Source organism: Helicoverpa zea, chromosome 16 (assembly GCF_022581195.2).
Source record: "Helicoverpa zea isolate HzStark_Cry1AcR chromosome 16, ilHelZeax1.1, whole genome shotgun sequence".
Taxonomy (NCBI): Eukaryota; Metazoa; Arthropoda; class Insecta; order Lepidoptera; family Noctuidae; genus Helicoverpa; species Helicoverpa zea.
In genome coordinates this window covers 2,867,151-2,891,847 of record NC_061467.1, presented here as the reverse complement: position 1 = coordinate 2,891,847, position 24,697 = coordinate 2,867,151, and the positions used below count along the sequence as shown (strand labels likewise).

At 41.0% G+C, this 24,697-nt stretch overlaps 2 protein-coding genes across 3 annotated transcripts; both read left to right on the top strand.

The window, feature by feature from the left end:
* LOC124637286 (pre-mRNA-processing-splicing factor 8) lies at positions 1-21,938 on the top strand. 2 transcript variants are annotated; one of them, XM_047173636.1, is made up of 36 exons: positions 1-134; positions 285-484; positions 1,588-2,476; positions 2,568-2,818; positions 2,907-3,069; positions 3,281-3,498; positions 3,793-4,019; positions 4,328-4,472; positions 4,783-4,964; positions 5,278-5,484; positions 5,838-6,128; positions 6,268-6,460; positions 8,133-8,320; positions 8,580-8,818; positions 9,123-9,269; positions 9,721-9,871; positions 10,237-10,444; positions 10,800-11,005; positions 11,255-11,445; positions 11,894-12,029; positions 12,296-12,465; positions 12,746-12,893; positions 13,111-13,239; positions 13,607-13,767; positions 14,238-14,366; positions 14,462-14,524; positions 14,663-14,857; positions 15,765-15,936; positions 16,160-16,273; positions 16,395-16,568; positions 16,822-17,015; positions 17,312-17,527; positions 17,848-18,013; positions 19,170-19,373; positions 21,278-21,557; positions 21,711-21,938. In XM_047173636.1, the coding sequence occupies exons 2-36, from the start codon at positions 298-300 to the stop codon at positions 21,869-21,871; spliced, it is 7,095 nt and encodes a 2,364-aa protein (XP_047029592.1). In that variant the 5' UTR covers positions 1-134; positions 285-297; the 3' UTR covers positions 21,872-21,938. The 2 variants fall into 2 exon arrangements, with proteins under 2 accessions (XP_047029592.1, XP_047029591.1); XM_047173635.1 differs by lacking the exon at positions 14,462-14,524 and having other exon boundaries at positions 14,238-14,429.
* A 1,574-nt stretch (positions 21,939-23,512) lies between these two features.
* LOC124637663 lies at positions 23,513-24,529 on the top strand. The gene has a single exon (XM_047174276.1). It carries the CDS (start codon positions 23,633-23,635, stop codon positions 24,068-24,070), a length of 438 nt encoding a protein of 145 aa, XP_047030232.1. The 5' UTR covers positions 23,513-23,632; the 3' UTR covers positions 24,071-24,529.
* The last annotated feature ends 168 nt before the right edge of the window (positions 24,530-24,697 follow it).

The window sequence follows — 24,697 nt, the reverse complement described above, 5'->3', positions numbered from 1 at the left end:
TATGATGAAATTGCAAATGGCTGCTAAAGTTGCTTTTGCAGTTGTAATTTTTCGTTAGTGAGTTTAACCATACAGTACAATGTTTTATAGTGGAAAGTTAGTGAAATACAAGATTTAACGCTATAATAAAAGAAGTAAGTGTGTTTATATAGCTACATCTTAATTTATTGATCAACCGGCGTCTGTTTACCACGCTGTCTTGTATCTTGATCTCGATCCGTTTGTGGTGTATTTTTTGTGGGATCGTGAATGTTTAGATGGTAATATAAGTTTTGTTGGTGCAGAAGGCGGTCAGCCATGTCGCTGCCGCCGTACCTGCTGGGGCCCAACCCCTGGGCCACCATGATGGCGCAGCAGCAGTTGGCGGCGGCTCAGCAAGCGGCTTTACAAGCCCACGCTGCCGCCGCTGCGGCTGCGCCCCCGGTGCCGCCCTCGCAGCCCCCCAAACCTCATCATATACCTGAAGAGAAGATCAAGGAGAAAGGTATGTTGTAACTTTATTTTGTTGACTGTTTATAGGTTATTTTTTGTTGTGTGATATTTTGTTTCTTTCTGTATGGTTTGTGCAAACATATATTTAAATGGCGCCAACCGGGAAATATAATATTTTTGTTAATCATTTTGTAGTTGAGTTACTTTGATTCTCTTTTACATAGGTTCTTAGGATTCTTTATTTTCTTATCATTGAAAACCTTTACCCACTGTATGAAATTAACTGATCATCTGCACTTGTTGATCACCCTAAAGGTAAGAAAATGCCTGATGAATTTCCTTCATTTGAATGATATTTATAATGGATAACCATCAGTGCATTTGCTGCTTTGTTATTTGTTTATACAATTCGAATTAAATACTAGAAGATGCAATAAATAACATGTTTGTTACATTGTATGGCAACCAGTTGTAGTTAAAACTCCATGCAACATTCTGACCTATGTACTCTTTTTCCTTTACTATAAAGCATCTGGCCACAATATCACAATAGTTTCTTGGTATTCATGAAAATAACATTATATGCAATGATAAATCTGCTTCACTCTAATTGCAACAAATGTTTGCCTTTGTGCTAGGATACAATATGCCAGCAGTTAACTTGTGCAGGTGCATACACGTTTTGGTGGAATCTTCATTTTGAAAATGATCTTTAAATTGTTTTTCTTGCAATTTATATTATAGCTTTAGCAATGAATAACATAAAGACAAGGATGAGGTATTAAAGATATTGTCAAAAACAATGTAATTAACATTATGTTAATTTCCAAGCTCTAGAAACACCCCATTATCTAAAGTTTTGCTTTTAAAGCTATAAAGTAAAATTATTTCCTGTGGGGAAGATTAAAAACTGCACTTGGTATTCTTCTCCATCCCAGTAACAATGGAGAATGCTGATATTGCAGACAAATGTATGAATAATGAATTGCATAACATTTCACAATATAATTTATTGTTTTAATCAAGATTATAATAGTCGTTGTTAAATAAATCCATTTATGGAATATTACTTAATAAAATCTCTTCATCTCAAAGATATGCCTCCAAAACTAAACTTTATGTACAGGTTTTAAATTCATTTTCTCTCTCAACTAGCCCAAAAATGGATGCAGCTCCAATCAAAACGCTTCGCCGAAAAGCGCAAGTTTGGCTTCGTCGACGCGCAGAAAGAAGACATGCCTCCAGAACACATTCGCAAGATCATCAGGGACCACGGAGATATGACCAGTCGCAAATACAGACATGACAAGAGAGTATACCTTGGAGCCTTGAAGTACATGCCTCACGCGGTCATGAAGCTCCTAGAGAACATGCCTATGCCCTGGGAACAGATCCGTGATGTCAAAGTCCTCTACCACATCACAGGAGCCATCACCTTCGTCAACGAAATTCCTTGGGTCATTGAACCTGTCTACATAGCTCAATGGGGCACCATGTGGATCATGATGCGTCGAGAGAAACGAGATCGTAGACACTTCAAGCGTATGAGGTTCCCGCCATTCGACGATGAGGAACCCCCTCTTGATTACGCCGACAACATTTTAGACGTGGAACCCTTAGAGCCTATCCAGATTGAGTTGGATCCCGAAGAAGATGGCGCGGTCGCTTCATGGTTCTACGACCACAAGCCTCTACTAGGAACGAAACACGTCAATGGTTCAACATACAGAAAATGGAACCTTACATTGCCGCAAATGGCTACTCTATACCGTCTTGGCAATCAGTTACTGACTGATTTAGTAGACGACAATTACTTCTATCTGTTTGATTCCAAGAGTTTCTTCACCGCAAAGGCTTTGAACATGGCAATACCTGGAGGGCCGAAATTCGAGCCTCTTGTCAAAGATAATTCAGCTGGCGATGAAGACTGGAATGAGTTCAATGACATCAATAAGATCATTATTCGTCAGCCAATCAGGACAGAGTACAGGATTGCTTTCCCGTACTTGTACAACAATTTGCCGCATTTCGTGCAGCTGTCTTGGTAAGTGCATATTACAACAATCGTGGTATTAAAATTTATGAAAATCTCGTGTATTTTAAGAAGAAATTACCAATTTAACTTATTTTCTTAGGTACCACACACCAAACGTCGTGTACATCAAGACAGAAGATCCTGATCTTCCAGCCTTCTACTTCGACCCTCTTATCAATCCTATTTCTCACCGTCACTCAGTCAAGTCCTTAGATCCTCTACCTGATGAGGAAGAGTTCCTCTTACCTGAGGAAGTGTCGCCATTCCTGCAAGAGACTGCCTTGTATACGGATAATACGGCCAACGGTATTGCGCTGTTGTGGTCGCCAAGACCTTTCAACATGCGATCAGGTGAGAAAAAAACACATTTTCACAAAAAAAGCTTATGTAGAACATTCTTCTTCAACTGATAACTGATTTACGATTATTCTTTCTATAGGACGTACTCGCCGCGCTATTGACGTGCCTCTTGTCAAAACATGGTACAAGGAACACTGCCCACCTGGACAGCCTGTCAAAGTCAGGGTTTCCTACCAGAAGTTGCTCAAGTACTATGTGCTCAATGCTTTGAAGCATAGACCGCCCAAGCCACAAAAGAAGAGGTAAGTTGTATACATTACAAGATACTCTTTTGTTACACATATTATAATCTAGCTGCTTTGCCCACTGCCGTACCTGGATAAAATATAGCCTGTGTTACTTGGGAATGTTGTAGCTCCACAGAGTTTAACAGTACAAGAATTTCTATAAATAGTTCAGTTGTTTTGGAGTATACCACCTGCCCAAATAGTACGAAAACATCAATCTTTCCAGGTATCTTTTCCGTTCATTCAAATCTACCAAGTTCTTCCAAACCACAACTCTGGACTGGGTGGAAGCGGGTCTTCAGGTGTGTCGCCAAGGTTACAACATGTTGAACCTGCTCATCCATCGCAAGAACTTGAACTATCTGCATTTGGACTACAACTTTAACTTGAAGCCGGTTAAGACTTTGACTACCAAGGAAAGAAAGAAGTCTCGGTTTGGTAATGGTGAGTAACAATACAGTATCAAATCTTCAAATTACTGGCTTTCGTGCTTATAATGATTTATTAAGAAAGAAATGGAAATAATGAACACTGACAAACAACATCTTTCGAGCCTTTTCCCAACTATGTTGGGGTTGGCTTACCAGTGTTTTACAAGGAGCGACTGCCTATCTGATCTCCTCAACCCAGAACACTGACATACAATTATTATAAAAAAAAAAAAAAAATATATGGATATTAATTATTTCTGCATCACATAACTATAAAATTCACCAATATTTCTTTATTATCCCACAGCTTTCCACTTATGTCGCGAGATCCTTCGTCTAACGAAACTCATAGTGGACTCTCACGTGCAATACCGCCTCAACAATGTGGACTCATTCCAACTGGCTGACGGTTTGCAATACATCTTCGCGCACGTGGGACAACTGACCGGCATGTATCGGTACAAGTATAAGCTCATGAGACAAATCAGAATGTGCAAGGATTTGAAGCATCTGATCTACTATAGGTTTAATACGGTGAGTTTTGATGTTTATTATGTGTTAGGTGTCATGTTTCATCAAAGTTGGATAAATAACAAAATTATGATATAAATCGATACTGTGACTTACATAAATCTCTCAAGTAAATTCGTAAACATATTCGATTGTCCATTTCGCGTGTTTCTCAATTTTACTCGAGATATGCTCAATTTATGATCTATCAAATTAAAATTCCGTTTTTTTATTAATGAAATTAAAATATCATTTTCTGACCAACAAATAATATTTTTTAGCTCATTCAATAATGAACACAAATGTGAGTAATAAAATTATTTTCATCATAGGGTCCAGTATCTAAGGGTCCTGGCTGTGGTTTCTGGGCTCCCGGGTGGCGCGTGTGGCTATTCTTTATGCGTGGTATCACACCGCTGCTGGAGCGCTGGCTCGGAAACTTGCTGTCCAGGCAATTTGAGGGAAGACATTCTAAAGGTTTGTGGTTTCAATGTATGATGAAATAGGACTTGATTTTATATGGTCCAATTTGATCTTCTAATGTCCAGCTCAATATTTAAAAGTATAATGGATATTATGTTCAATTTTACACTGTTAATAGCCAAATAATAGCTTAATTTTAATAACTTGCATTTGCCCTTCTCCTTAGCAATTCCTTGTGTTACTGATATTTTTCACGTATGTAATAAATTAATACGTAAGTACCACATTACATGATCAGCTCTCTACCAGTTACATGAAAAGTTTAGTAGGTAGCCTTATGCTTACCACTTCATTTCTCCCCCAGGAGTCGCGAAGACCGTCACGAAGCAGCGCGTAGAATCTCACTTCGACTTGGAGTTACGCGCGTCTGTCATGCACGACATCGTCGATATGATGCCTGAAGGTATCAAGCAAAACAAGGCCAGGACTATCCTGCAGCATCTGTCTGAAGCCTGGAGGTGCTGGAAGGCGAATATTCCTTGGAAGGTAGGATTTTGGCTGATGATACCTTTTTCTACTGACTGTGTTACTAAGAAAGAGTATTAACTATGTTGTGATGGCACAATGCATGGTAATATTGAGACTATACATCCTTAATAGAACCTTTGGTTGCAGATAAATTATAGTACATATCTACATATTTTAATAACTATACATAATCTATAGTTAGTAGTCAAGAATAATAAAATGTATGAGAAACCAATTTTTATCTACCACAACACGACAAATTGTCTCTCTAACTGCATACTTCCAAAAATAAATAACATTCACAATAATGTCTTCAAAAATCTTTTCTTAGGTACCGGGACTCCCAACGCCAATAGAGAACATGATTCTCCGCTACGTGAAAATGAAGGCTGACTGGTGGACGAACACCGCCCACTATAATCGTGAACGTATTCGCCGCGGCGCCACCGTCGACAAGACTGTGTGTAAGAAGAACCTGGGACGACTGACTAGGCTGTACCTCAAGGCTGAACAGGAGAGACAGCATAACTATTTGAAGGTGAGCTTATGAATATTTTGGGGTACAAATACTGTGCTGTGTAAATAATATTCCCAATATCATGAAACTGATTATTTCAGCCTGATAGTAGCAATATGGAAATAAATGTCTCTTTTCAGTTGGTTGCAGTCTAAGTTATATTGAAATGGCATGCATAATTTTTTGTCTCGTAACGTTTCGAAAGTTCAGAATATAAATATAACATCGAGAGTTAAAATTTTGTTTTTCAAAAAACTATTCAATACTACCCATAAGTATCAAAAGATTTTACAACATTTGTTATATCTTTGTTTTTCATATTTTTAGTTATTTGCTTACACTAAAGTTATTCTAAAGCAACAACTTTCTTCCAGGATGGTCCATACATTTCACCAGAGGAGGCCGTAGCCATCTACACGACCACTGTCCACTGGCTGGAGTCCCGTCGCTTCGCCCCCATTCCCTTCCCGCCTCTTTCATACAAACACGACACGAAACTCCTTATCTTAGCCTTGGAAAGACTCAAGGAGGCTTATAGTGTCAAGTCCAGGTTAAACCAGAGTCAGAGAGAAGAGTTAGGACTTATAGAACAGGCTTATGATAATCCTCACGAAGCCTTGTCCAGGATTAAGCGTCATTTGCTTACGCAGAGGACGTTTAGAGAGGTATGTAATAGCGAAAATGTATACTCTTTTATGTGATTAATTTTATGTTTTGTGGTAGTATTACCTTTATTTTCGCCAAATACCCTCCAAGTCAAATGTTGTCTCTCCAAAAATTTATTCTTTTATCCTATTTTACCAGGTTGGCATAGAATTCATGGACCTATACTCTCACCTAGTACCAGTATACGACGTGGAGCCTCTAGAAAAGATCACAGACGCATACTTAGACCAGTACTTGTGGTATGAGGCTGATAAACGCAGGCTCTTGCCTCCGTGGGTCAAACCGGCTGATACCGAACCTTCGCCGCTGCTTGTCTACAAATGGTGTCAAGGTAAGTTACAAAAAAAAATAACTGCACTGCGGTTTCAAAAAATTTCTTTCTATTGTGATGTGTTTTTAAGTGTTTGTAGAAAGTGAAGCATTGTGAAGCAAGCATTAGGTTATTGCATATTACTTTTGTACCTTAACGCATTGTTAACCGACTTCGCAAAAAGAAGGACGTTCTTATTTTGACTGTGCATACTTTTTTCTGTCTAGTCTTGTAGGGTTGTTTTATCAAAGAAGAATGAAGAAAGAAGAGTTATGTGACTGCCCAAAGTGTGCGTTGTGGCAAAGGAGATCTGCTCAGTCGATCATCCCCTTGTTACAAACCTCACTTTGGTTGGTTGCGCTATCATCTCATCAAGAACATTTACAGACAAGGAAGAATGTCTATAAACTAAATGAGGAATTCTTTATTATGTCCATTAAATGTGTGTGTATCTATTTTCAGCAGAATCGGCTGAATGTCAATCAACCGATTCTGCTGAGAATAGAAACATGGAATCTCCTGAATTTTCTGTGACATACCTCTTTATTAATTGTTTATTGACGGTTTCACAATATTTCTGTTAATTTTCTTACTATACTTCGGCCGTTCAGAGAATGCGTTCCTGACACCTATCAGTTAGTCACGACTAGTGATGGGCACAACATAACACTGAGTTCGTTACCGTTCCTTCAAAATGAACCGCCGCATTATTTTAAGATTATTTTCGTTTTAAATTGGCGGAATCATTTGTTTTATATTTTAGTTATTTAAGTGGAAACCAAAAAAAGGTAATATTCATATAATAAAATTGTTTTATTTATTCTTTGTTACAAGTACATTGAATTGAATGTGCGAACAGAATATTAATCAGACTCCGATTTGCTTGAGGAGGTGGTGTCTTCATCATCATCTTCGCCTACATGTATAATTATATTATTATCAATAACAGAATCAATCCTGATATCTCGGTCTAACAAAAGCCGGGTAATCAAATAAAAACAGATCGAAAACACTTGAAAAACGTGGTCTATGCGCACGAAACGACAACGGACGACTGTTTTAGCGTCACAAAATGGCGGCCCATAACGCCATTTGGGGTTACCATTTTTAATCTAAGTATAAAAATGCGGTTTGGTCATAGTTTTATTTTTATATTTCATAAAAGTTATAATTAAGTCTTATAGTCCATTATTTTCCAATTCTTAAAAAGAAAATCAAAAGGTATTATTTTATATTATAACTGTATAAGAACAGATTACGATACTTGCCTGTTATTTTTAGCACAGCACTACAAAATATAAACCGCTGACATAACCTTGTAATAGCGCAGTATAGATTTAGAAAAATATTGTTTACCAAGTTATTTGACACTCAGTTTGGCACAAAATTATAACATTCATTGATTATTGATATAATAATGTTGTTTTAATGCTCCTCAATTGTTAAAACGGTAAACAACCAGCAAAAATATTTTTATCGTAACTGCAACGCCATTGCAAAGTTACGTCGTCAGTTCAATCGCGACGTGTCAGGAACGCATTCTCTGAATGGCCGAACTATAAACATAGTAATTTAACACTAGCCCCATACAACATTCCTGTCTGTGATAAGCGAATCAACACATAGATTGAATATGGGGAACTACCATTATAAATTAACGTAATAACAATATTAATAACTGTACATTTCTTAGGTATAAACAATCTACAAGATGTATGGGAGGTCGGCGAGGGCGAATGTAACGTTCTTCTAGAGTCGCGCTTCGAGAAACTCTACGAGAAGATAGATCTAACACTTCTGAACCGACTGCTGCGTCTTATCGTCGACCACAACATCGCTGACTACATGACCGCTAAGAACAACGTTATTATTAATTATAAGGTGAGTTACAAATTAGCAAATACCAAAAAAAAAATTGTATGTAGTTTCGTTTGCATACGCAGTGTTGAAATCTTAAAGAAGTTTGGAAGATCGTTAATACATTGAAATTCTAGATCCACACTCAGGCTTATGAAATGGGTAGTAAAATATTGTTTTCTGTAATCTATCGGTTGTTTACTTGTTTATTATTATGTCAAAAGTTCTCCGTAAAATAATCCACTGTAATTAAAGATTAATTTTACAATTTGTTTTTCCACAGGACATGAACCATACAAACTCGTACGGTATCATCCGTGGTCTTCAATTCGCCTCATTCATCGTACAATACTACGGGCTAGTACTAGACTTACTGGTGCTCGGGTTACAACGCGCCAGTGAGATGGCGGGCCCGCCGCAGCTGCCTAACGACTTCCTGTCCTATCAAGACAGGCAGACGGAGACCGCCCATCCTATTAGACTGTACTGCCGATATGTGGATAGGATTCATATATTCTTCAGGTAATTTAAATGACAAAACCTTCTCTGACTGTGTTGATTGACAGTGTTTATAATGATCTCAATTTTAAATATTTTCCATCAACTCTGATAAAGGTTTATGTTAATGAAATTAATAATCATAATTTGATATTTAGCCTGTTTGTTGTGTTAGATAGGCATTCAATAATTTTTGGTCTTGTTAAAAAAGCTTGAAGCATATTTTTATTTTGTTAAAACATTACAAAATACACGTGTTTCTTACGTATTTTTAGCTAATAACTGCACTATTTACTATCATAGTTAACAATATTTTCCCCTTAACCAGGTTCACAGCAGAAGAAGCTCGCGACTTAATTCAGCGTTACCTCACGGAACATCCTGACCCCAACAACGAGAACATTGTCGGGTATAACAACAAGAAGTGCTGGCCTAGGGATGCAAGGATGCGACTCATGAAACATGATGTGAATCTGTAAGTATTCAAATATCAATCAACACTAAAAATGTTTTTTTTTTTTTTTTTTTTTTTTTATATAAATAAATTTTATTTTCTCTCCACAAAAGTAACAAATTATAACAAGTACGAGTCTTAAAATATATATGATGATGAAATGTTCAAATATATGATGTTCCATATGATGCAGTAAGATTATGCTCATTCGGGTAATATCAGATAATTTTGCTTGTAAATGTACTTTAAAGATTGAAATAAAGAATAGAGAGTGTATTGTGTATGTGATTGCTCTAGAATAAAACATTATACTAATATTACAGACCTGAAGAGTTGGCTTCTTTGTTGGATCGTACTTATATCTGGAAAAATAAGTCTAATTTGAAACATAGTTTTAATGTTAGACAGACCACATTTCATACCTCTTTATTAATATAACTATGTTTTAATACATTCTTTTGTAATTTCTCAGTGGTCGCGCCGTGTTCTGGGACATAAAGAATCGTTTGCCTCGCTCAGTCACCACAATACAATGGGAGAACAGCTTCGTGTCTGTCTACTCCAAGGACAATCCTAACTTACTGTTCAACATGGCTGGCTTTGAATGTAGGATACTACCCAAGGTATGATTAAATAATACTCCACTTTCATGAGCTTGTTAAGTTATATGAATTGTTTTTATTTTTTTATTTCTAATGTATTTAAATATTTTTATTACAATATTTTACTACATATTATAAGAGTATTGTCTTTACATTTGCGTTCAAATGTTTCAGAAACTTATATGCAAATTTTTGTATTAGCAAATAAACAGTATTTTAGCTAGACTAAAATAAATCAGCAATCTATTGGGATTTCCGGCGCTGTCTTTTGTAAATTCTGACATTAAAAATTGCTGTTTTGCAGCCAAGTTGCGTAACATTTTCAGTACTAAATGAAATCCAGTCTTTTAGTCACAATTTTCACGCGTAACATTCGGACCCTACAGTGCCGCAGCCAACACGAGGAACTCTGCCACCGCGACGGCGTATGGAACCTGCAAAACGAAGTGACAAAAGAACGCACAGCACAGTGCTACTTACGAGTTGATGACGAGTCGCTCGCGCGCTTCCACAACCGCGTGCGGCAGATACTCATGGCGTCCGGCTCTACTACCTTCACTAAGATCGTTAATAAGTGGAATACTGCGCTCATTGGTGAGTTGGATAGATAAGTTAATTTTTGATGTGTAAATTATAGTTTGTCTAAGTTGAATACACATGCAGAAGTAGGGAGCGTCATTTTAACTTCCTATACCTTTGTTGTTGCCATACGTACGCAAACATACTGGCAAGTCTGTGACCAAACATAGATATTGCTTTATATCAAGCAGGTCAGTTATTGGACTGACTGTCCATGGCATGGTATGCTCGACGCTATATTATACTTTTCTCTTTGAAGCAAAACACATAACCTATTTGAAGAAGACTGGCTTATTTATTTTCAAACCCAATACCCGTGCCCTTATTTGTTACACTTGATATGACCAAAAATTCTTCATTTATCTCCCAGGTCTGATGACATACTTCCGCGAGGCTGTAGTGAACACACAGGAACTTCTCGACTTGCTCGTAAAATGCGAGAACAAGATACAAACTCGTATAAAGATTGGTCTGAACTCTAAAATGCCTTCGCGTTTCCCGCCCGTCGTGTTCTACACGCCAAAGGAGTTGGGAGGGCTTGGTATGCTGTCTATGGGCCACGTTTTGATTCCACAGGTAAGATATTAGTCTTTAGAAAAATCTAGAAAAATGAAGTTTGGTTTGTCTTAATCGTGAATACATTTGATAACATTAAAAAAACATTTTTTTTAGATTTGTGGTGTTAAAAATACTGTCCCCAAAAGAACTATTCTAACTCTTCGCAAAGCCGTTTAAAAAGCTGCCTCTAGAAAGCCATTTATCTTCGTAACAATTTACCACACAAGACATACAAAACTCCCACTAACCAATATTTTCACCCCACAGTCGGACCTCCGCTGGTCCAAGCAAACAGACGTGGGCATCACCCACTTCCGCTCGGGTATGTCTCACGACGAAGACCAGCTCATCCCCAACTTGTACCGCTACATTCAACCCTGGGAGGCTGAGTTCGTTGACTCGCAACGAGTCTGGGCTGAGTACGCACTGAAGAGGCAAGAAGCTAATGCTCAGAACAGGTAAGAACAATATAAATAAGCTTGTGTATTTACCTTAATTGTGCAACAACTAAAGCCGACCCCAACATAGTTGAAAAAAAGGCTCGGAGGATGATGATGTGCGACAACTAAAGACAGCCCAAATTAATGATACATAATGTCATGTGTCAATAAGGCCAAAAAAGACATCTCTTGTCTTCTTCTTGTCTGGAAATCTGTTCAAAAGAGTGGTTGGCTACATGATAAACATTACTTGATTACCTTGAAAGTATACCTGAAATGATGAACCGCGTAGGGGTCCTGAAACCAGAGTGTCCCTGTGCTCTGGAGTGTGCGGAGAGCGTGGCGCTTGCTGATCGCACTGACGCTGCCTCTCCTCACGCTGATATAACGCTATCTGATCACTAACAACCACAAAACCAAACTAAATATCCTAAAACAAGACATAACGTAAGAATTTTCTCCACAGGCGTCTAACATTGGAAGATCTAGAAGATTCCTGGGACAGAGGCATTCCTCGTATAAACACGCTTTTCCAGAAAGATAGGCATACGCTAGCTTATGATAAAGGATGGCGTATTCGTACGGAGTTCAAACAGTACCAGGTAATTTAGATTTATTACTAACAGGATCAACTTTCCGCTATATCATTTACCCATTTCACGTTCAGATTTACTTTTTGAATTTTTCACTTAGAGAGAACTTCAGTGTTTAGTATACTCCCAAACTTTTTTTACATAATTTTGGTAACAAATGTGACCAACGTGGAGCTTATAATAACCCATTACATATGATAGTTGGATATTTTCAATTCTGCAGGCTTTCAACAAGTCAAAGCTACATTCTAAAACCATCTTCAAATTCCCCCTAGGTCCTGAAACAGAACCCTTTCTGGTGGACACACCAGCGTCACGACGGCAAGCTGTGGAACTTGAACAACTACCGCACGGACATGATACAGGCGCTCGGCGGTGTTGAAGGCATTCTAGAACATACGCTCTTCAAGGGCACATACTTCCCGACGTGGGAGGGTCTCTTCTGGTAAGTTTAAATGGTCTTGATGGAGTTTCGGTGATAATTACGTAGAGGCAATAGTGGCATATCCTAGCTTTCTCGTAGATGGACCTTACGTACATTGTTTTAGAGAAAAAAAAACTAGTTATGTATTTATTATTTAGGTACCTAAAAGAACGAAAGTAAACAAAGATATTCAGATAAATTACTTTTAAATCCGCTTTGTTAATTCCGAGTAAATATTCGCACATAATCGTATCCTAGGTATAAATAATCCACTATATATACTGAGCTTCTATTTGTGCAGGGAGAAAGCGTCAGGTTTCGAAGAGTCGATGAAGTACAAGAAGCTGACCAACGCCCAGCGATCCGGTTTGAACCAGATCCCGAACCGTCGCTTCACCTTATGGTGGTCTCCCACTATCAACAGGGCCAATGTGTACGTCGGTTTCCAGGTAAGAAACAAATTACATTACATACATATTTAGAATATCGCTTTTTTGAAAATTTGTGAATGAAATAACATTTACATGTCTTATGGGTTGTAAAATTGTTGTAAAGTTTATGCGTCCGAGATTGGGCCGCAGACATTTCGTTAGGACTATTTTTATGTTTCCCTTTTTTAAGTCTTAATATAATAACAGCGTATACAGTAACACTGTTCTTCCTCAGGTACAACTGGATTTGACGGGTATTTTCATGCACGGTAAGATCCCCACGCTGAAGATTTCGCTCATTCAGATCTTCAGAGCTCACTTGTGGCAGAAGGTTCACGAGTCTATCGTCATGGACTTGTGTCAGGTAAGAGATTTTATAAAAAAGTTATATTTTCTTTATTAAGACTTACATATAATGGTGATGATTAATTAAGTAATCCTTTGGAAAAAAAACATCGAGCATTAATTATTTCCATTTGTAACGTAGTAGTAATCAAATTAAAACGGTGCGGCGTCGCATCCCACGCTAATGATCTCAAAACATATTCTCATTCGACAATGGACTAAAAATTCTTTGGGTATTGACAAGTACATAAGTACTAGGGAAAAGGGATACTTATAGAGAGTTTCTTAGCCGTTAAGATCTGATACTGGTACTCAAGAACCGCCCAGCATAAGGCCAAATGATGACACTATGTTTTGACATTTCTGTTATAATTTCTGTCACACAGGTATTCGATCAAGAGCTAGACGCGCTTGAGATAGAAACAGTGCAGAAGGAAACCATTCACCCGCGTAAGTCTTACAAGATGAACTCGTCGTGTGCCGACATACTGCTGTTCTCTGCGTACAAGTGGAACGTGTCCCGGCCTTCACTGCTCGCTGATACCAAGTAAGAAAAACCTTTTATTACTATTCGCAGATAAGGTCAATGTGATTTTTAGGTTATTTAAGAATCAGTGTAAGGTTGTGTTTGATACTTGTGACTCTAATAAAGTTTACACACCGTGTTTATTACCATGTAGAAATATTTAAGTACGAGTTTATAGCTCGTATATACCGAAATGCCGCGTCCCTCCATTGCATTTTAAATGTGCCGTGCACCGTTAATGCGGTATTGGTCATTACAGTTTTGGCAAGCTGTACTCACAGTACGCTTCATTTACAATTACTTTCGTCCCAATTTTTATTCAAGGTTGTGACTCAATTTGAAACTGTAATCTTAATTTTCTTCACATATCAGGTAAGGACGTTGCATAGTTGGAAAAACAAACTTTTAGGCTTCTTTGACTGTCTGATGTCAAGGGACAAAATCACGTTTAACATAGGAGATGTCTTTAAATATGCAACTTTGTCACCCAGAGACACAATGGACAACACAACAACCCAGAAGTACTGGCTGGACATCCAGCTGCGCTGGGGAGACTACGACTCGCACGACGTGGAGCGATACGCCCGCGCCAAGTTCCTCGACTACACCACCGACAACATGTCCATCTACCCCTCGCCCACCGGCCTGCTCATTGCCATCGATCTCGCCTACAACTTGCACAGGTAAGTGCTCCTCACTACACCACCGACAACATGTCCATCTACCCCTCGCCCACCGGCCTGCTCATTGCCATCGATCTCGCCTACAACTTGCACAGGTAAGTGCTGTGTCCTCACTACACCACCGACAACATGTCCATCTACCCCTCGCCTAAACAAAAATCACATAGAAATGGCAATGAAATATCTCGAAGAATGCAAACCAAACACTTTTCTAACGTAACATTTTCTTCCAGTGCATACGGCAACTGGTTCCCCGGATGCAAGCCTCTCATCCAGCAAGCGATGGCCAAGATAATGAAGGCCAACCCCGCGCTCTATGTGTTGCGTGAGCGCATACGTAAGGCGTTACAACTGTACTCCTCCGAGCCCACTGAGCCTTACCTGTCCAGTCAGAACTACGGAGAGCTGTTCTCTAACCAAATCATCTGGTAAGTTTCTAGAACCTAGAATATTGGCTTATTATTATTATTTTGCCTTATTACAAAAAAAAAATTGAAATGCGACAAATTACATAAAAATCTCCATGTTATATGGTAATCAAAAATAATAAATATGGTAGAATTCGTTTATAAAGAATGTTATATGAAAACCTAACTTCGCGTTGTACTTCGTAATCAGCGGATGATTGTTATAGGCCAGTCTTTCCCAAAGTGGGCGATAACGCCCCCTTGTGGGCGCTGCAGGTCTCAAGGGGGGCGGTAAGAGATCCAGAAAGAAAATGGGGGCGTTGTGTAGAGGCCTGGGGGGCCTGATTTGTAATTTTATTTAGCTAGGCCTATTAGACCACGACTGCATGAGCTTTCGACTCTCAACAACAACTTGTGAACATCAACTAATATGAATTAAAAGATTGCTCAAATACCAGAGCAAAAATAGTTATGTTTGTTGTATGGGAGCCCCCAAAAATATTTATTTTATTCTAGTTTTCAGTATTTGTTGTTATAGCGGCAACAGAAATACATCATCCGTGAAAATTTCAACTCTCTAACTATCACGGTTCATGAGATACAGCCTGGTGACAGACGGACGGACGGACAGAGGAGGGAAAACAATAGGATCCCGTTTTACCCTTTGGGTATAGAACCATAAAAAATGGGGGCGCTAAAAAAATGTTTATTCTCATAGTGGGCAGTAGACAAAATAAGTTTGGGAACCACTGTTATAGGCAGTCATACTAAACGGATTCTACTGTAGTTCACTTCTTATACGAAATTCGAGTATCACTCAAAATATACTTAAATTAGACAAAATTTTCAGTTATTCACATGCGGACCCAAGCCCAGCTCTTAAATACTTTTGATTTCACTATTATAATGATTTCACTATTCTACTCAGGTTTGTGGACGACACAAATGTATACCGCGTGACGATCCACAAGACGTTCGAGGGTAACTTGACGACCAAGCCTATCAACGGCGCCATCTTCATCTTCAACCCTCGCACCGGACAGCTGTTCCTCAAGATCATTCACACCAGCGTGTGGGCCGGACAGAAACGTCTTGGACAGGTAGACAACACAAAAGACATACTTTTATTTATTTTATTCGTGAATAATCCAATATTTGTGTCTTTGTAAACAAAGCCCCAGTTACTAACAAGATAAAAACTATTATTGCAATCTTTGAAAACATGCAAAACATATGCATATACTAGTGATTACTAGTCTATGTTTTTAATTCCTAGAAGTTTTCTGCTTTGGAACATGTTCTAATTTGTGTATATTTGTGTAGCTCGCCAAATGGAAGACAGCTGAAGAAGTAGCGGCTTTGATTCGATCACTGCCCGTTGAGGAGCAGCCCAAACAAATTATTGTCACCAGAAAGGGAATGTTGGATCCTCTTGAGGTAAGATTACCACAAAAACCTTATAAATTACTGCATAGGAGGTAGATATTTTGTACTTTGATTGTAATTTCTTCCAATATAGTCATAAAATCTTTATTACATAATATTATTCCTTCACTAGGTGCACTTGTTGGACTTCCCTAACATCGTGATCAAGGGTTCGGAGTTGCAGTTGCCTTTCCAGGCTTGTCTCAAGGTTGAGAAGTTTGGAGACCTTATCCTGAAGGCCACTGAGCCTCAGATGGTGTTGTTCAACTTATATGATGACTGGCTTAAGACTATCTCTTCTTATACCGTAAGTTTAATCTCGAATAACTTTATAATAAGGTTTAAATTAGTTTAAAAGTACTGAAATGATGAACCGCGTAGGGGTCCTGAAACCAGAGAGTCCCTGTGCTCTGGAGTGTGCGGAGAGCGTGGCGCTTGCTGATCGCACTGACGCCTCCTCTCCTCACGCTGATATAACGCTATCTGATCACTAATAACCATGAAAACACCAATAAATCTTCTTTAGAAATATTCACTAATATATAACTATTGTTTCCTAGGCATTCAGTCGATTGATCCTGATCCTTCGAGCTCTTCACGTGAACACAGAGCGTACTAAAGTGTTGCTGAAGCCTGATAAGACGACGCTAACTGAGCCGCATCACATCTGGCCCACACTGTCCGATGATGACTGGATCAAGGTGGAAGTGCAGCTCAAAGACCTCATCCTTGCTGATTATGGCAAGAAGAACAAGTAAGTGATGGCTAAATTGTGACATTGTGAAAACAGTTATATAATATTTATATTGATGTGACCCACCATGGCTGTGGAGGTGAACCGTACAGGATTAAGTTTTAAATCTTTCTGGACAGTTTTTAGATATGAATTGAAAGATACTGCTTTGTTTTTAGTTTTTAATAATGTAGCTTTTTGTCTAAACTCATCATAGTCTTTATATCCACAGAAATGGAATTAAAACTTATCCGTAAATTTGAACTACTTTAACACATTTATATGCAGCAATTATTCAACTTTATTTCCTCTCACAGCGTCAACGTAGCTTCACTCACCCAATCAGAGATCCGCGACATTATCCTGGGTATGGAGATTTCTGCACCTTCAGCGCAACGACAACAGATCGCGGAAATTGAGAAGCAGAGCAAGGAGCAGAGTCAGCTCACCGCCACCACCACCAGGACGGTCAATAAGCACGGAGACGAGATCATCACGTCCACTACCAGTAACTACGAGTCACAGACCTTCAGGTGAGACCTTGGGACATAACTAGAATTTTTATTAACCATTTTTACTAGACAAAGATAGTTTATTTGCAAAACACGAGTATACAGAACAAAATACATAGTTGTACATATGTTGTAATGCAAGGTGTTTAAAGTTGAAAACTTCTGTGTAAAGTATATGCAATTACCATTGTATTACACAGTTACCTCACGCAAAGATGTTGTTAACTTGTTAGGTGAAAGGACTAAGCGCTTACAATAGTCAATACCAATTCTATATGAAATTACGAAAGCGTAATTGTACAAAAGGAGGTTAGATAATTAACATTTATATTTTCTTCCAGCTCAAAAACAGAATGGCGTGTGCGAGCGATATCGGCCACCAACCTACATTTGCGTACTAACCACATCTACGTGAGCTCAGATGACATCAAAGAGAGTGGCTACACTTACATTCTGCCCAAGAACTTGCTCAAGAAGTTTGTCACTATTTCTGATTTGAGAGCACAGGTTAGTACAGAATATTTTTATAGCTGGTGATTTGTGTGTGCTGAATATGGGATGTGTGTGTGCTCTTGTGTCACACTAAGTTTTATAGCATAACGTCGACAACTCACGATGCTCATATCTATGCATCGATATATATGTACTACGTACTAGATAGAACGTTCCGAACAAAAAGCTTACCACACTGAACTGCACTGCAGACTATGCAGTGCCCAAAATGGCAAATCAGAGCGATTTTGACACCTGCGTCAGATGGATGTCTATGAAACTACAATTATAAAATAGAAAATACATATCAAGGTATAAACTTACACATATAAACTATTCGAGAGTCAAGTTAGTAAAATTACACGCTGTTCATGCTATTACAACGCTTGTATATCATACTTTTCATTTACAATTCAATTTTACAAATATGCATTAATTTGTTCCCGCCCGCCATCTTGAATTATGGATTAAGAAAATCGTGCAGAAACAGATGTGCCATAAAACTATATAGCAGTAGGTAAAATATCAATGAAAACAGACTTCACTTTGTCATGGTATGTTCTTACTTTCAAGAAAAAATAATTAAATTCGCGAAAATTTGTGATAGCCCTCTTAAGAAAAAAAACATCGTAATTAATATTAAAAACCCTAAAAATAAGTTCCTGGTTTTAATATATTACATGATTTTGCATTCAATTAGATATAAATAAACTTTTTGATATATTACATGATTTTGAATTCACTTAGATATAAACTTTTTGAGTAATGAAAAATGTAGGCAAAATACGAGCGACACTTCTGCAATTAACATCAATGAGGATGACTACATGTCACAATACGTCAACGAAATGTCAACAGACGACATAGCGGGTAAATTATTTGTATGGATGTTCTTGTCTATCGCTAGAATATATGTCAATGTATCTATGCTTCTTTCTATATTAATGTGGTATAATAAAGACGAAACAATTTATCTTTGGACACTAACGGTTCCGAAACTATCGAACCGATTTGAAAATGGTTTTACTGTTTGGAAACTAGATAATCCCTGAGTAACATTTTGTCTGGCTACGTGAAGACGTTCCGTCGTGATGCGAGTGAAGCTCTGATAGTTTTTCATTCTGAAGATATTATTACTACAGAAATATAAATGTTTGTGGTGGTTCCCTAGATCGCGTGCTACCTGTACGGCACGTCGCCGGCGGACAACCCGATGGTGCGCGAGGTGCAGTGCGCCGTGCTGGCGCCGCAGTGGGGCACGCACCAGCAGGTGCACCTGCCGCGACACCTGCCGCGCCACCCCGCGCTGCAGCACCTGCAGCCGCTCGGCTGGATGCACACGCAGCCCAACGAGCTGCCGCAGCTCTCGCCGCAGGTAACCACGCCCCACAGTACCCTGCCGGCCACCCCGCGCTGCAGCACCTGCAGCCGCTCGGCTGGATGCACACGCAGCCCAACGAGCTGCCGCAGCTCTCGCCGCAGGTAACCACGCCCCACAGTACCCTGCCGGCCACCCCGCGCTGCAGCACCTGCAGCCGCTCGGCTGGATGCACACGCAGCCCAACGAGCTGCCGCAGCTCTCGCCGCAGGTAACCACGCCCCACAGTACCCTGCCGGCCACCCCGCGCTGCAGCACCTGCAGCCGCTCGGCTGGATGCACACGCAGCCCAACGAGCTGCCGCAGCTCTCGCCGCAGGTAACCACGCCCCACAGTACCCTGCCGGCCACCCCGCGCTGCAGCACCTGCAGCCGCTCGGCTGGATGCACACGCAGCCCAACGAGCTGCCGCAGCTCTCGCCGCAGGTAACCACGCCCCACAGTACCCTGCCGGCCACCCCGCGCTGCAGCACCTGCAGCCGCTCGGCTGGATGCACACGCAGCCCAACGAGCTGCCGCAGCTCTCGCCGCAGGTAACCACGCCCCACAGTACCCTGCCGGCCACCCCGCGCTGCAGCACCTGCAGCCGCTCGGCTGGATGCACACGCAGCCCAACGAGCTGCCGCAGCTCTCGCCGCAGGTAACCACGCCCCACAGTACCCTGCCGGCCACCCCGCGCTGCAGCACCTGCAGCCGCTCGGCTGGATGCACACGCAGCCCAACGAGCTGCCGCAGCTCTCGCCGCAGGTAACCACGCCCCACAGTACCCTGCCGGCCACCCCGCGCTGCAGCACCTGCAGCCGCTCGGCTGGATGCACACGCAGCCCAACGAGCTGCCGCAGCTCTCGCCGCAGGTAACCACGCCCCACAGTACCCTGCCGGCCACCCCGCGCTGCAGCACCTGCAGCCGCTCGGCTGGATGCACACGCAGCCCAACGAGCTGCCGCAGCTCTCGCCGCAGGTAACCACGCCCCACAGTACCCTGCCGGCCACCCCGCGCTGCAGCACCTGCAGCCGCTCGGCTGGATGCACACGCAGCCCAACGAGCTGCCGCAGCTCTCGCCGCAGGTAACCACGCCCCACAGTACCCTGCCGGCCACCCCGCGCTGCAGCACCTGCAGCCGCTCGGCTGGATGCACACGCAGCCCAACGAGCTGCCGCAGCTCTCGCCGCAGGTAACCACGCCCCACAGTACCCTGCCGGCCACCCCGCGCTGCAGCACCTGCAGCCGCTCGGCTGGATGCACACGCAGCCCAACGAGCTGCCGCAGCTCTCGCCGCAGGTAACCACGCCCCACAGTACCCTGCCGGCCACCCCGCGCTGCAGCACCTGCAGCCGCTCGGCTGGATGCACACGCAGCCCAACGAGCTGCCGCAGCTCTCGCCGCAGGTAACCACGCCCCACAGTACCCTGCCGGCCACCCCGCGCTGCAGCACCTGCAGCCGCTCGGCTGGATGCACACGCAGCCCAACGAGCTGCCGCAGCTCTCGCCGCAGGTCAATAGTCAATACACGCGTCACATAACTACGCAACGCTTACCGCCTTGTTACCGATACAAACTGCCATATTAAAGAAAGTTTAATGTTGTAAACAAAATGTTGTAAAAGTGCCGGCTTTTTAGAGTTAGTCTAAAAAGCCGGCACTTTTAAAACCATATGATTAGTAGGTGGTATGGTGGTAGTACAACTGGTAGTTGCTAAGAGTCAAAACCCAAATAATACGTAATTGCAAAATGTTGCATACTTTGCTACACTACAGCAAAGTCGAATTGCCAAAGTTGTAAGACACCATATCTCATTGTACAATAGATGGAATACAATGGTACAATGTAATGTAATTTGTAGCTATAGCGAAAAGAACAACTTTCAAGTTTCGTTTACTAACATTTTCTTCTACCCACAGGACATAACAACACACGCGAAAATAATGGCTGAAAACCCAACCTGGGACGGCGAGAAAACCATCATCATCACGTGCTCATTCACGCCCGGCTCATGTTCCCTCACTGCGTACAAACTGACGCCTTCCGGCTACGAGTGGGGAGCACGGAACACCGACCGCGGGAACAACCCTAAGGGCTATCTGCCCAGCCACTACGAACGAGTGCAGATGCTGCTGTCTGATAGATTCCTTGGATACTTCATGGTGCCTTCGCAGGGAAGCTGGAATTATAACTTTATGGGTATGATGTATTCTTTATTTTCAGTAGATATAAGAATGAAATGCAGCAAATTAATTGTCCGGCCAAAAGTCGCAACCAGCAATTACCTACCTGTCTGCAACCCCGCAGATCTTCAATAAAATATAACCATAATAAAAACTTTCTCTCCTGCAGGCGTCCGGCACGACCCGAACATGAAGTACGGCGTACAACTGGGCAACCCGCGCGAGTTCTACCACGAGGTGCACCGCCCCGCTCACTTCATGAACTTCGCGGCCATGGAGGACGCAGCAGCCCCCACGCTCGCAGCGGATAGAGAGGACCACTTCGCCTAAATGGCCACACGGTTTTAGTTCTAAGGGATAGTGTAAATAAGCGAAAATAAACTTTTAATAAATTTTGTTTTGGGTATTTTATTTCTTACATTGTTTTTAGGCTACACAGAACCCTCAAAAAGCTCTTCTCATCTATATTAATGTCATAAAGGAGAAGCCTTTTTTCTTAAGGCCCCAGTACACGTTGGCCCAAGTGCGGCCAATACACGCCATCACCAATGTGTACACGGGGTATTGGTGCAGGTTGGCGGACATTTGTCAAGGTTGGCGCGCATTCGGCGAGTTGTCGGTTTTTTGGGCACACATCAAAGGAATCTTGGCCCAGCTTGGCGTGTGGTGTTTACACATTCGGCCAATGTTTAGTTCGTCACCGACCGCTGAGGATAAAGTACACTTTTGTGTTGCGTGTAAAAATAAAAATAGTAGTAAATATAGTAGTGTAGTATAATATAAATATATTTAGTAGTGTAGTTTAATATAAATATAATAGTAGTGTACAAATAAATAGCCGAAGCCTTAATTACTTCGACGTCCATCGCAAGTGGTTTTCCAGGCAAGAATGAGCCATGCGCCAATGTGTAAACACCATTTGATCGTGGCCTACATTTGTGCATTGCACAACTTGGCCCAACACAGGCCAACGTGTACTGGGGCCTTTAGTTTATATGCATCCTGAGAAGATGAATCTCACTGCCCCTGGCTGGAGGCCTTAAAATCTAGGCATCCACAGGGAAAAGTCCGGTTAAGCAGTACACGGCCTCCTAGGCTGAACTGCGAGATGCCATACCAAAAAAAAATGAATCTCACTGTTACGAAGCTAGACTATACGTGTGTAACCTAGAAATAGTTGCAGGCGCTAGAACGGTTAGCAACGAGTGTGAAATAGGAAATATTATGTAAAATTAGCTCAAGTCACGTCGGAATGGCAGCGGTCGCTCGCATCTTGTCTTGATGTTTCCGGCGAACGCGTTACTTTTTCAAGCGATACTGGTCTTTTAAGTCTGTAGTTAGAGTTTAAAATATTTCGCACTGAACTGAAAGTGGGGCTCGCCACTGCTACAAGCTGCCGGCCGCTGCCATTCGAGCATTCTGGTGTGACTTGGGCCTTAAGGTATCCTGGTTTCGGCGTCGGCGGATAAGATGAGCGTGATGTAATACTCTTAGGGTCAGAGCACGGACAATGTAAGAGCGCGGCGCTCGCGCTCAATTACTTGCATTTACGGCCGCTGCCGGCCGCTGCTCTTTCAGTGGGAATTGACCCTTAGTATATAACATGTAAAAGAACCGTAAGATTTTATCAAAATGTGCACGATTTTATTCTATCGTATTAATAGTTTATGTTTTTATCAAAATCAGTCAAATTCGAGATTAAATGGCCCATAAATGGCCGCGTTCAATGCGTCTGGTATAATGAAATAATAGGTATTTAAAAACAAACAGATAAGTAAAATGCGAGCAGCCGAAAATCGATCTCAGTGGCGTGCACTTGGAGAGGCCTATGTCCAGCAGTGGACTGCTATAGGCTGATGATGATGATGATGATGATGATGATGAAGTAAAATGGCAACACACATAAAGCTGTCATTTGCGTCATTGGCACAAAGGCTAGAGGGCCATGCCATTAAAAATTAAATCGCGTCAAATCAAATGTCGAGAAACGTCAAACAAAAACGAGTCGAGTCTTGTTGAACTTATAACTATTTTAAAGTAAAATTCCGTTGTGGTGTTGAAATTAACTCTTAAACTCAACTTACTCCAAAAATGGCAGACCACGATGATTTTGAAGACAACCAGTATCCAGACAACGATGAATTTGTTCCGTATGTGAGTGCCGGTAACCTCGCGCAAAAAAACGGCGCGAAAGTCACGCTATGGGGTAAAGTTACCAAAGTTTCTGCCACCGAAGGTTTCTATGTCAAAACAGTGGACGACCAGGAGGTTCTTATAAAGTTAAAGCGGCCGTTGGATGAGCCTTTAGAAGGTTGGTACGAAATTCACGGAGTTGCGCAGGGGAAGAACGTGGTTTGTGAAGAATATGTTCCATTCGATGATGAACTCACAAAAAATATTGATTTGGAGGGTCACAAAGCTTTAACGAGGTTGCTGGTGGCGATAGACGAACCGTGGAACTTGGGTGATGATGGTGCTGTGGAATCCGGGAAGAGTTCTATGGCTGGTGTAACTCCAATGGACTACTAAAGTTAATGAAATGGCCTTATTTTAGAATAAGATACTTACATCTTTGTCATGTGAAGCAGAATTCTACACTTTATGAGTGTGATGCAGATATTCCATTTTTTACTGGACATTCATTGTATCTTGGTAATGTATATTGAGTTCCATGTTTTCAGTTGATATGAAGTTTCATACTACTTATTAGTTTTCTGTTCCTAATCTCAATGTTTGTTCATTTATTGCCATCTTTAATTGACATTCATTTGAAGTGTACGTTGAAAACATTCACAGCGAAAAAGCTTGATAATTTTAATTTTCAAATATGATAATAAAATCTTTTATGTTATGTATTAATCTGCACATACGAGATGGGTAATCAAGGATATGTAATAAGGACCCTTTTGAGCTAATTTAATTGGCGTTTTGTACATTCTCTTATTTAATACTTTAGCTTTACTCAATATAAGTTTTTTAATATAAAAATGTGTTCTCATTCGATAATCTTACTATTTAACTTTAAAACGAACAAGTTACATGTGATGCATCTTTGATGTCTGCTACCAATCTTTTAGATAGAATTGTTATAATGTACCTACTTACTTTAATTAGACTTCTGCAACTGTCTAATCTTAAACAGCTGGTCACACTTGA

Excerpts from the sequence above, each read along its gene's own strand:
- LOC124637286 (XM_047173636.1), top strand. The coding sequence starts at position 298 with ATGTCGCTGCCGCCGTACCTGCTGGGGCCCAACCCCTGGGCCACCATG. Across the intron at positions 5,485-5,837 it reads GACAGCATAACTATTTGAAG|GATGGTCCATACATTTCACC; the intron begins GTGAGCTTATGA and ends ACTTTCTTCCAG. Across the intron at positions 13,240-13,606 it reads TCGTCATGGACTTGTGTCAG|GTATTCGATCAAGAGCTAGA; the intron begins GTAAGAGATTTT and ends TCTGTCACACAG.
- LOC124637663 (XM_047174276.1), top strand. The coding sequence starts at position 23,633 with ATGGCAGACCACGATGATTTTGAAGACAACCAGTATCCAGACAACGAT.